Here is a 12,046-nt window from a genome sequence, read left to right as displayed (position 1 = left end):
AATTACGGTCGATTTTCCTTTGTTTGTGTTAAGGAATTTTATTGTGTTGTTAAATTCTGGCTGTTTTATCATCAACCCTATATCAATTTGAATAAGGTCAAATATTAATTGCATTTTCTTGAGTACGTAAGATGTTTTGGATGTAGACTGCGGAATATTTTGTCCCCACGTGCTGAATTTTCATTTCAGTGCCGCGATGGAAATGTTCCCGAATGGACGCGCGGCGTTCGGTCGTTTCGCGCCAAAGTTACGCTGATGTGAATTCAAATTTAGAACGCGATTTGTTTTCTTTTTTTTGTGTGTAGTTTTTCTACGTAGGGCTTAAATAAATAGTTTTGGTGCAAAAAGGTAGTGGTGATGTGGATATTTTTTTTGTGAATTCGAAACGTTTTGGTGAATTTGTATAGTCTATCGGTTGGAAAGAATGTTTTTTCATTATTGACTTATCTAAAGGAGCCAGTAACCTTACAAGTAAGACAAAATAAAAAAAATACCTACCTGCAAAAATAACTTATGACATAGGTACGTTATAGAATGAAATATTTTTATAAATAAATTCTCTTCCGTACTTGAGACTATGCATCTAAAAGTCAATAAGACGGAATGTGACTTGTAAATTTCTTCCGCAGAATAGAGTGGGCTTGAAGTAAACATTATGTATTTATTCTTTTCCGAATTTCAAATATTTGAATAGTATGAATAAATGCACTTTGAATTTAATACGTCCGTGCTTTAGTTTGAATAGAATATTTACCATACGTATCAGTGTAATACAGTAACTATTAAGAAAGTAAGGGATTAGTTTGTTATACTCTGAAATACCCCAAAATAAATGTAAAAAATCAAAACAAATAAAAAATAAATCTGCAATAACCATACTATACATAACTTATATTCTACAATCTACATACCTACGTTCTTATCACCTTTTAATAAAACTGTTACATACAACTTTCCACTACTGCAACGTCTGCAACTGCTGCAAATCCAGGAAAACTTTACGACTAGTGAAAATCCCTGCTCGATGGACCGACGCCCTGTGATAATAGCTATAATAGTAGTCGCTCTTGTATGTTATAGTACAATAGTACAAAATAGCGGCGGTCAATTGAGCCCAATCAATTAATGGCTACCATAAGGCAGAGGGAATACTGTTCCCACCATACTTTTAACCTTATTCCAATGTCCTAAGGTCCAAGAAATCTGAAAATCTATGTCCATTAAACGTCAAGTGCGTAGCTCTATTCAATTTCATAAACGTTTTGAAGATAAACGTTCTATTTCTAAAGAGTTACCTTTCAGTACAGTATCCCCAATGTCACAAGAATCATCATCAAGTAATTTAGTCTCCCTTGCAGGAGGATCACTCTTTCTAATTTCCCAGACGCAAATGGACGATTTCGACTTGAAGGGATATTTGTTAAAGTTAGCCCTAATAATTTTAATAAACTAACATTTGTTAATATACTTACTTGTTAACCAGTTCTGTCTGTGTTTCAGTTTTCTTTTACCATATTGTAAGGAACTATCGTAATAATTTTATACCTATGTGTAGTGTTATTATGTAATTTTATTTTCGTCAATCCGCTGTAGGGTACGAACCCGCGTTCCTCGGATTATGGTTTACATAATTATACTATAACCTAAGCCTTTAAGACCTTTATAATAATAACTTCGATATTTAAGAAGTAAACAGCAACCTCACGTTCCAAGTGTTTGCCGAACAGTTAACCAAGTTAACCTTCAATTAACACAACGTGACAAACAGTTTGAAGTGCGATTAGACCATTAGTGGCGTGAGGCTGCCTTGTCACGTACATGTGTTACTTGAAATCATTAAAACGATTGGTCGTTTACTAGTAGGCAGTAATCGGTATTTGTAAGACAAACTTCTTAACTATCTAAGTACTTCACAGATCACAGAAACTAAAGGGTGATGTGACAAGGGGGCGGGCGTGTCGCAGCAATATGCCCAAAAACAGAACACATTCCTCGTGACAGCAATGATGACAGCAGCGACGTCATAATGTAAACAGTTTACATTGCTTGCGTAGTACTAAAGATTATTCCAACTTTGAGTACTGATACCGCAGTGGATAATGAGCACATATTTTGATTACTTTGTGTGTGTGAATTTCTAATGCGACACTGAGTTTTGAACTCATCATTAGTTGGCATCTCTCTATATCTCTATGATTTACTTACATGTCATCATAGAAATCTATTGATATAAATACTACAGATATATCAATTCAACCTTTCAGAAGCAATCAGTCATCCCCCGTATATTTTACTACTTGTTTCTGGAGCAGCGCCATATTATGACGTGAACAAATCGAATCTAACATTATCTGAGTTAAAGCAGCTTAACTCTCGAACTACTGTTCTTTATACGAAGTAACAGACTTGTCCCTTGTTGAGTTTCATCTCTATTTCGGTCCAAAGATTTATTAAAATCAAAATTTCTAGTGTTACTGTCAATTTAAGGCTGAGTTGCACCACCTAACTTTGACCGTAACTATAACGATAACCAGTGTTTTTTGTATGAAGTTTGACAGACTTTTGACGTTTGTCTCAGTTAAATTAAGATGGTGCAACCCAGCCTAATACTTTACTTGTTTGTAAACGTATCGTTCTATTTGAAATACTTACATTAGTTATTTGTCAATCTCAATTCAGTTATTATCATACAAACACAATTTCATAATACAGTCCACTTTGCATTTCGTCCTTTACAAGACAGATTCAATTTCGCGATCGCTTCACGAAGCTTCACTAAGCTCGCAAAAAAAGGTCAAGCGAAGCGATTTAGGATTTAAAACTGAAAGTCTTCTTATTAGGTCGGTGCAGTCAACGTCAAAAGTTGGTGACACCCATAGTGGCAAAAAATTGACAACAACCTTATATCAATTTTATTGTAACAAAGACGTGTTGGGAACTTTTTGGCTACTTTGGATGTCACGAAGTAAATACAAATGATGCTGACTGTATTATTAATTTAAAAACATAACATTACAAAATAAAATGCATTCGGACTTCCTTGAAATGTATTATTAGTAGGTCAATATTATTAGTTAGCTGTTGTGCGGCCTTTCCTTACTAATAAAATTGGAAAACCCAATTTAAGGATATGCGTATCGGATACTCTATTATTAGTATTTTTGTTTTGAATAGCAGTTAATGAATATTATTACACATTGAACTTGCCTAAACTTGACCCTCACTGGTTGGGTTTTTATTGACGGTCAAGCTGCAGATCCTGGGTACACAGCAGTTGCAGCGAGAGGTGGCAATAGTCCCGTCTAAACATTGACTAATTTTAATTTGTTTTAGTAATTAATAAATTAGCTGTTTCAGTGTATAAAAAAGTTAGCGGATTTTAACCAAGTGATAATACAAGTAAGAATAATGAGGTATTATTAAATTAATATTTTCTGGAACGTAGGTAATTTTTTGGTTTTGCTTATTTTTATTTCAATATAGCACTCTTTTTTCATTAAGTTGCCAGTTTTCATCATAATTTATAATGGTATTTCGTTTCTAAAATATGCACTACTGTTGTAAATATGAAACACATTTTACAGCGTTTTACAGGTGAAAACGTTTTCAATAATTTCTGATTTACACACACAGCTAGGTGATTTAGCAAACCCACGATAGTATTGTAAAATGTAGTTTGTTTTCAAATGCCTGGAATTCCGGGCTTATACGCAATATCTAATTCGATCCCATAACGGATTGCATCCTAAGCTCTTACAGTACAGATTTTAGGCACGATTGAACCTTACAATGATGATGATAATGATTGTAATTGATTGTGTGAAGTGAGCGTGAATTAACGCGAACTTTTTGGATATTTATTAAACTGCAGAGGGAAGTAAATGATATTGAATTGATATTGTAGAAATAATTAAAATACTACAAGCATTCAGACACGCTATTGTGCTAGTCAGGTTACACCCAATACCTACGAATATTTGGTCACTTATTAAATTCAAATTCAATCTTTTTTACGCAATTTTCAAGTACAAGTTAAAAGCTATCCTACCTACTTGAAGAAAATTTAGTATTAAAAGTAATTATTAAAATAAATAAATAAAATAAAAATAAAAATAAAAATAAAAATAAAAATAAAAATAAAAATAAAAATAAAAATAAAAATAAAAATAAAAATAAAAATAAAAATAAAAATAAAAATAAAAAAAAAAAAAAAAAAAAAAAAAAATAAAAAAAAAAAAAAATAAAAATAAAAATAAAAATAAAAATAAAAATAAAAATAAAAATAAAAATAAAAATAAAAATAAAAATAAAAATAAAAATAAAAATAAAAATAAAAATAAAAATAAAAATAAAAATAAAAATAAAAATAAAAATAAAAATAAAAAATAAAAATAAAAATCATTTATTATCAGACAAAAGCAGTCCATAGTTTGGTTAGTAACAATTTGAACTTAGAGACTATATTAGTAGAGTTAGTAACAATGTTCTTAGAAATATGTTAGTCGTACATCATGGGTTCTGTATATTGACTCTTTATCTATGGACGCTGTATAGCGTATTATCACACGACTCTCAGTTTAGCCGCTCGATGGTGACATTCTAAAAATAATATTATTTTTACCCTATTATTCTTCAACAGTGATATAATTAGTGTCATTACCATAGTTGTTACGATGACGTAGGTAGTACGAATAATAATAACGTACCTACATCACATGACGTGTGACGGTGTGAACCACAATACTACACGTAATGATCTGCCATGCTAAATGTAGCCTATGCCATTGTTAGTAAATACGGCCATTTGAGTAAACTAAATTTTGCCTGAGGCTCGAATTTGGACGCTATTGTTGCTGAAAATAAATTATCTGGTATCTTGGTTGACATAACACTTGCAACATCAGATACCGAAGAGAGACTAGTGCATTATCGTATGCCCGTTTTAAGAAATTAGGATTATATTTTGTACAAAATACTTACAGCGCCGTCTTGTCGCAAAAGATCTTCGTTTGTTCGTTCGTTTCAGCCAAATGATGGCCACTGCTGGACAAAGGCCTCCCCCAAGGCTTTCCACAATGAACGGTCCTGCGCTGCCCGCATCCAGGCTCTTCCCGCAACCTTTACCAGATCGTTGGTCCACCTAGTAGGAGGCCTACCCACGCTACCCCTTCCAGCCCGTGGTCGCCACTCGAGAACTTTCCTGCCCCAACGGCCATCGTCTCTACGAGCTATGTGCCCCGCCCAAAAGCTCTTATGCCAAAATAATCACATACAAATCCATTATGTTCTCAAATTTCCTTGTTCTCCAACTTCTTCTATGGAGACAGGAGACTATGGTCTGTATAATCTTTGCCCAGAAATATCCATGACTTGAATCATGTATCGCTCAGCGTTTAATAGGTACAGTTTCACTAATATAGTGGTTGCCACCTTAACTTACCAAAAAAACGAAATACTGGATCTGAAGTGCCAGCCAGTCCAACCCAAAAGGCGACATGTGGTGAATAAGATTTTTTCCTCTATTACCTTCAGTGTCCTTTTCGTATTTATATTCTAACTTGACTATTTTTCTGCTTTTTGTTAAACGTATTATGTATTTATAGCTTCAACCCACTCCATACAAACTCACCAAAACTCTTATCGTTATTTTTGTATAAAACAGGCACCAATTAGCAAAACTGAAGGGTCAATTAATGAAACAATTCAATATGTGAATAGACGAAGCTTCATCAATATAAGTGGATCAGTCGTTGGTACCGCGTGCCTTTAATAGTTACGACTAGTTAAAAATAGGTTTATGATAAGTGAAATTTTAAGTGTATAAACCAAGTTCAGTGATCTTATGAGTGATTGTTTTTATCTAAACTAACTATACTAAAATATAAACGGATTAGTACAACATTATTATGTGACATAATAAGTCGGACAGTTATTGTGAAGTGTGACGTGTGTTATCTACTAAGAATTTAAAAATTAAAACTGAGCGTTAATAAAATTCGGCTAGTTAGATGGAAGATTCTTGTCCAACTTGCACCCATTGTGTAAGATAGAGTCAAACTGATTTGTAAGCTGAATTGTGTATCTATAAAGTAAGCTACTAGTCATATATCCAGCCATTATATATGACTAGTCAAGTCACAGTGCGAAAAGTGTCGAATTATAATAGCATCAAAAGTAACCATCAAAGAATCAAATCGCACTATCAACTAGCGAACTAGTCATCCAACCAAGTCAGACTATCAGTCACTGTGAAAAGTGTTGATTAAAATAGCACTAAAAACTACTAAAACACACCAACAAAATCTTTACCACTCCTGACTGGACAAGTTACTGTGCAAAAAGTGTTGATTAAGAAAACAACGAATACATCTGACTAGTCACTAAGCAACTCCCAACTAGTCACCCGGCAACACCCGACTAGTCACCCGGCAACTCCCGACAGTCCACCAGCAACTCGCGACTAGTCACCCGGCAACTCCCGACTAGTCCACCAGCAACTCCCGACTAGTCACCCGGCAACTCCCGACTAGTCAAGTTGCAGCTTTCGTGCGCAGAGTGCGCGAGGCGCGCGGGCCGTGCGCGCTGCACGCCCGCGCGCGACGAGCCATGCGCTACCGTCATGGAGACCATCTCTGAGGATGCTGAAGCTGAACTGGAACTTGGTAACTATCTTGGTACTCAGCTTTTTTTAACAATATCTTTAGTAACAGTGTAGCTTACATCTAATTGTGTACCACATTTACCGCAATAAAAAAAATCTTATCTTATCTTAATCCGAAATTAAGCAAAGCCAATGGGTAGAATATACAACCTTTAACACAATCATTATACATATTTTTTGATAAATAAACATATACTCGTAAATATTTTTTTGAATATGCGTACTTAAGGGGACATCACTATTATAGGCTACGTCTTATTCAAACTAAGCCAAAATAAAATAAGCAAAGCCTGCTATGTGAACGATTCAAAGTTTAACAAACACGTTATTTACTGTATTCTTATTTTAATGAAAATAATAACATTGGAAAATATTACGCAGTCTAGTCTAGTCCCATGGGAACGAAATATACGCTATAATATATTAATAGCAATCATATTTATTTATTTATTTACTTAAAGGCACAACCACAGAATACAATTCTATAAAATTAAATTATAATAATAATTAAATAATTGTGTAAATTCATAATAACCGGCGATTATTAATAATTTTCAATTTATCACATTTACCGTAACATATACACAGATGTTTGTGTTGTGCGGGTATCGAACCCACCATCTTTGGCGTAGAAGACGCAGACAGTGCACCATATGGGCCATCAATAGGGACACAACTTTTATATTGCGTGATAAAAACTTTCAGCGGCAAAAGCCATAGGCGAATATTGACCTCAGATATAGGATATTCAAATAGTTATCTACGGAATTGCTACCATGTACCTTTTTGTTTACGAGCGTCCGATATTTCGGCACTGTTGCGAGCGCCATGATCACGGAGTAACTCGGAGGCTCGTTAATAAAAAGGTACATGGTAGCAATCACGTATTCTAATGTTGGTGACCATGAAAATTTAAAACAATACATGTATATTCAACCTTTCATTTAGCTTTTTCTTAATTACGACGAGTAAAGGACGTAGCACACTTATCAACTCGGAGAGGGATCGTAACCGTATCAACTTGAGGCGATCAGTATTTTTTGTACGAAACTCCATACTGCAACTCACACGTCTTATCCGCACCGTAACGTAAACGCCTCGCCTCGCTGTTGACAACGCGCGAAAGGCGATGACAGCTCGCGGAAGGACGTTGTTGATCCCTTTCCGAGTTGATAAGTCTGCTATGGCCTTAATAGAAAATATGCGGCGAGGCTTATAAAGTCCATAGCAATTTTTTTTCTATTTACTAAACGGGAACTGCGCCCAAACAGCGATATTTAGGGAGCAATTAGTCTGTGTCAATGTTTGATTGGCTACCGTAAATTCGCTAGTGATGTACTGTTGCAGATCCGATAAAATATCCGTAGTATCAATATTCATTGCTTGATAATGGACGAAGGTCGGCCGTAGTAAGGACATCGGACAGTCTATTCAGGTCACTTACCATCTGGTGATCCGTCTGCTCGTTTGCCTCCTGTCACATAAAAAAAAAGGTCAGGGTTCTCAAATGGTTCAAACTTGGAGTGCAAGTGTGGTTGTGTTCCCCAGTCGATGAAGAACATGATGTCGTGCCCTGCGTGCTCAAACAACTGCACGCAGGAAGATTTAATAAATGCTACTTTCAACGCCACTCTTGTAATAGAGTTTTGCTCTGACACTGTAGGTTTGTTGTCGACACGACAAGAAGAAGAAGAATGAATGGATGACGTCACCATTTATTTGAAATACTAACGTTTTACGATACAGTTATGGGTTTCTTAACCCTCATGAAGAGTTTGCTTATTTCAATGTTAGTATTATTACTAGAAAACTCAATGGCTGTTTTCTGCGCATCTTTCAGATCTAAAACGACTGATCTATTCCACCCTCTTACTGTTTTGTTATTTTGTCGGTACAAAATAACAAAACATTGTTTACGAGCTAATTCTTTTCGAAATAGTAATGAGAACAGTCTTTGTCCCTGAATTTCTAGTGCTCTTAACTGGCCCATTATAATAACGAAATTATTTCTATTGAATTAAGAAACGCTTGAAGATATTAGATAAGAATGCGTTTAGTTCACCTTTAGTAAGCAGCAGGTTATAATGTACTCATTTCATATATAAAATACTTTTATGTCCAGAATATCTTTCAAATTCAAAACGTTTATTGCATGTCACATTACAATTTATATGTTGTTGCAATAGAGGTATACATGTGACGCCCTGCAAGGGCACAGCAAAACATCAGAGAGAGGGTAGGTATCTATTTATTTCAATATCATTCCGACTTCATTAAGATACGCGTCACCTCTAACTTACAAACAAAAGTCCTTTGTGATAGTAAGCGGACTCGGAGAAATTCGACAAAAACTGTAACTAGTTAGCGCATTAAGTGACACAGCTAAATGACTACTTTCTAATTTTCCCATTCTAAAACTTATTCTTCAGTTAATAGATCTGACGATTGAAAAATCAGCCCTAATTCACAAATTCCTAGGAACATTAAAATTTATGAGTAAGAGTCAAAATCATAGAAATTGCTACGCGTAGAAGAGTTGTTGATAAAAATTCAAAAAACCATTTGTGACGCCCCTTAGCATGAATTCTTCTAGGATAGTAAAATAGTCAACAGCCAGATACTTTTATTGGACAAAATCAATAACAATCTTAACAAGCGCGGAATAAAAGAAATCGTTTTGTGTTTTTACGCCATCTTAGCCCAACTTATAAAATCCTTCACGATGATAAACGGGCAAGGATCAAGACAAAAACCACTAACAGTTAGCGCAATAAAGTGAAACCCTGGGATTTATTCTCCAGTTCAGTTTCTGTATTTTCTACTTTAGCTATCTCTTTCACACCTGCTTAGCGAGAGGATACATGAAATAGATAGCGCTAGCGCTGAAAGTTTCATCCTTAATTAGGGTCGTGCCATCCTTTATACTCATGACATAAGTAAAAGGGACAGATAGAGTCGAAATTGCAGAAATTCTTGTTGATAGTAGGGCCCTTGATAAAAACTGCGCCATTAATCTCCAAGTGGCCGCCACTGGCGCCCTCTAGCCGCAACAAGGCCAAATTAATGGAGACGCCCAAATTGATTCACTGAAGCTTTGACAATTAATAATGTTGGGGAAATAGATATCGCACAAATGAGACGTGTCGTTGATAAGAAATATCTAGAACTAGCGGCCGCCCGAGACTTCGTACGAGTGATCCCGTTTTACCCCCTTAGGGGTAGAGTTTCGTAAAATCCTTTCTTAGCGGATGCCTACGTCATAACATCTAGCTGCATGGTAAATTTCAGCCGGATCCGTCCAGTGGTTTGGGCTGTGCGTTGATAGATCACTATGTCAGTCAGTCTGTCTGTCAGTCACCTTTGATATATTACTTGATACTTACCTGATTAACACTCTGCTAATGAAAAGTAGCTGAATTTAAATTCTTAGCCGTGTTTCAAGTTTGATTCCTTCAACTTTTCCAATACTTTTTCCAATTGTTAGCCCTACTTAAAGTTTATCAAGGAATAGCTTTGGAGAAAATGAATTTGTCTTTGTCCATCTAAAAACTTTCTTTGATATTTTTATTATAACCCAAACTGATTCTAGGTAAAAGAAATAAAATATCTAAGGTTCATAACTTTTAAAAATTCATAAAACAACTTACAGAAAAAAATAGTTTGTAAATCGTAACATTTACTTACGTTAATTTGTAATTTAGTAAAACATCACGTAAGACTTGATTTCGCTCTACATATTTTAATTTATGGATGTACTTCTGAAATAAACAATTTGATTTGATTTATTTGGTTCAATAATGTCGACTAGTCAGTAACTTTACCGTGGCTTAACTAGTCCTGAACTAGTTGGAACATCCCTAAAGTTTTTATACTCTTAAACCGCAAAACTATTTGGCGGTTCGGATATTTATTCACCTGGAATCAGAATATCCGGTCATGTCCGAAAATAACGCTCAGTCGAAGCAGCGTTTTTACTGCTCGACATTTTCCGGGGTCTCGTTAGGGCAATTATTATTTGCGTAATTAAAGGAAATAATCATTTTTAAGGGGATCAATATTTAGTATAATGAGCGACTTCCTTATTGGATGATTATTGTCTATTAATAATTTGATTATAATGAAGATATCAAGAAGTTCCCGGAAGGGAACATTGATGCTTTCATTTTTAGAGAGTCTTTACTGTTGTTAGAAGTTTGCTGTATTTCTAGTTTAAAATAATGAGATAATATATTCTGAGTTTTTTCCAAATATTAAATTCTTTATGTTCTTTAAGTACTGCCGTCTAATATAAAAGCAGTTATTTAGGTTACCTACTTGCACAAAATACATATTTTCACTCGCATTTTGAACTGTTTGTTTTTTTTATGTAGTAATCCTTAATTTTACCACGCACACTTGCATTCGCATTCTTGAATGTTTCTAAAAAAGTACGTTCATCGCGGAATAAACGAAGTGGCTTATTTTCAGCAATTGTATAGGTTTATGGGAACATTTAAAGCCACAGGCAATTTGCCGGGTCATTATCGCGGCCGCGTCCCCTGGGACCCGGGATGGCTCGATACGCGAGACTTCCTCACACGATGCAATTTATTGCGGGGAATATAAGATATAAGCTGAAATCTAGGTCAAAAAGGGACACGTTATTTTCAGTACATAACGGTGATAACCCGTACTAGGGGTACCTACGGGTTATCACCGTGAAAAAGTGTATTTCCTAGTTAAATATACGTAGTATTTACTAGCGGCCGCCCGCGACTTCGTACGCGTGGATCCCGTTTTACCCCCTTAGGGGTTGAACTTTGCAAAATCCCGTCTTAGTGAGCACCTACATTCTAAAAAGAACCCGCATGCAAAATTTGAAGACAAAGACTCCTAGCACTTGTAGTTTCTGAGATTTCGTCATGAGTGAGTGAGTCAATCCTTGTTCCAGTGACCTTTCGCTTTTATAGGGAAAAACACTATCCTACGTTTTCAACAAACTATAGTTACTAGTTTTCATTTAACTAAAATCTGTAGCTTTGTCGTAAAAAGGTAACAGACAAAATAATATAATTGCATTTACAATAATTCGGTTATTCATATTATTAGTATGGACGGATTGAGTCAAAGTAAAATCATTTTAAAGGCTACACAAGCAGTTTGCTCATCACTGTGCTAGCTCTCTTGGGACATATCTGATAACGAGGCGCCGTGCGTGTAGGTACGCGATGCAATTTATGGTGGTAGAAATATATGGGATAATGGACACTAGCAATGACTAGTGTTGAAATTATAGGCAATTTCTCTCTATTTCCTTATATCTCCGTCATATTATATTCCAATAAGTAGCCTTTGGACAAAAGGGTTTAGTTATGAACACTACAACTCAAAAATATTACTCATAAG

General features: G+C 35.2%; 1 protein-coding gene across 1 annotated transcript in view; it reads left to right on the top strand.

Annotated features, from left to right (window-relative positions):
- The first annotated feature begins 203 nt into the window (after positions 1-203).
- The window catches only part of LOC114355264 (inactivation-no-after-potential D protein), an 83,636-nt gene continuing 71,793 nt past the window's right edge, over positions 204-12,046 (top strand). Inside the window, exons 1-2 of the mRNA XM_028308011.1 lie at positions 204-522; positions 5,663-6,662. Of these exons, the coding sequence (XP_028163812.1) occupies positions 6,620-6,662 (43 nt within the window). The 5' untranslated portion in view covers positions 204-522; positions 5,663-6,619. The remainder of the gene's footprint in view (positions 523-5,662; positions 6,663-12,046) is intronic.

This window comes from Ostrinia furnacalis, unplaced genomic scaffold (genome assembly GCF_004193835.3).
Source record: "Ostrinia furnacalis isolate ACB-3 unplaced genomic scaffold, ASM419383v2 OfSCF0197, whole genome shotgun sequence".
Taxonomy (NCBI): domain Eukaryota; kingdom Metazoa; phylum Arthropoda; class Insecta; order Lepidoptera; family Crambidae; genus Ostrinia; species Ostrinia furnacalis.
This window is presented reverse-complemented; position numbering and strand designations above follow the sequence as displayed.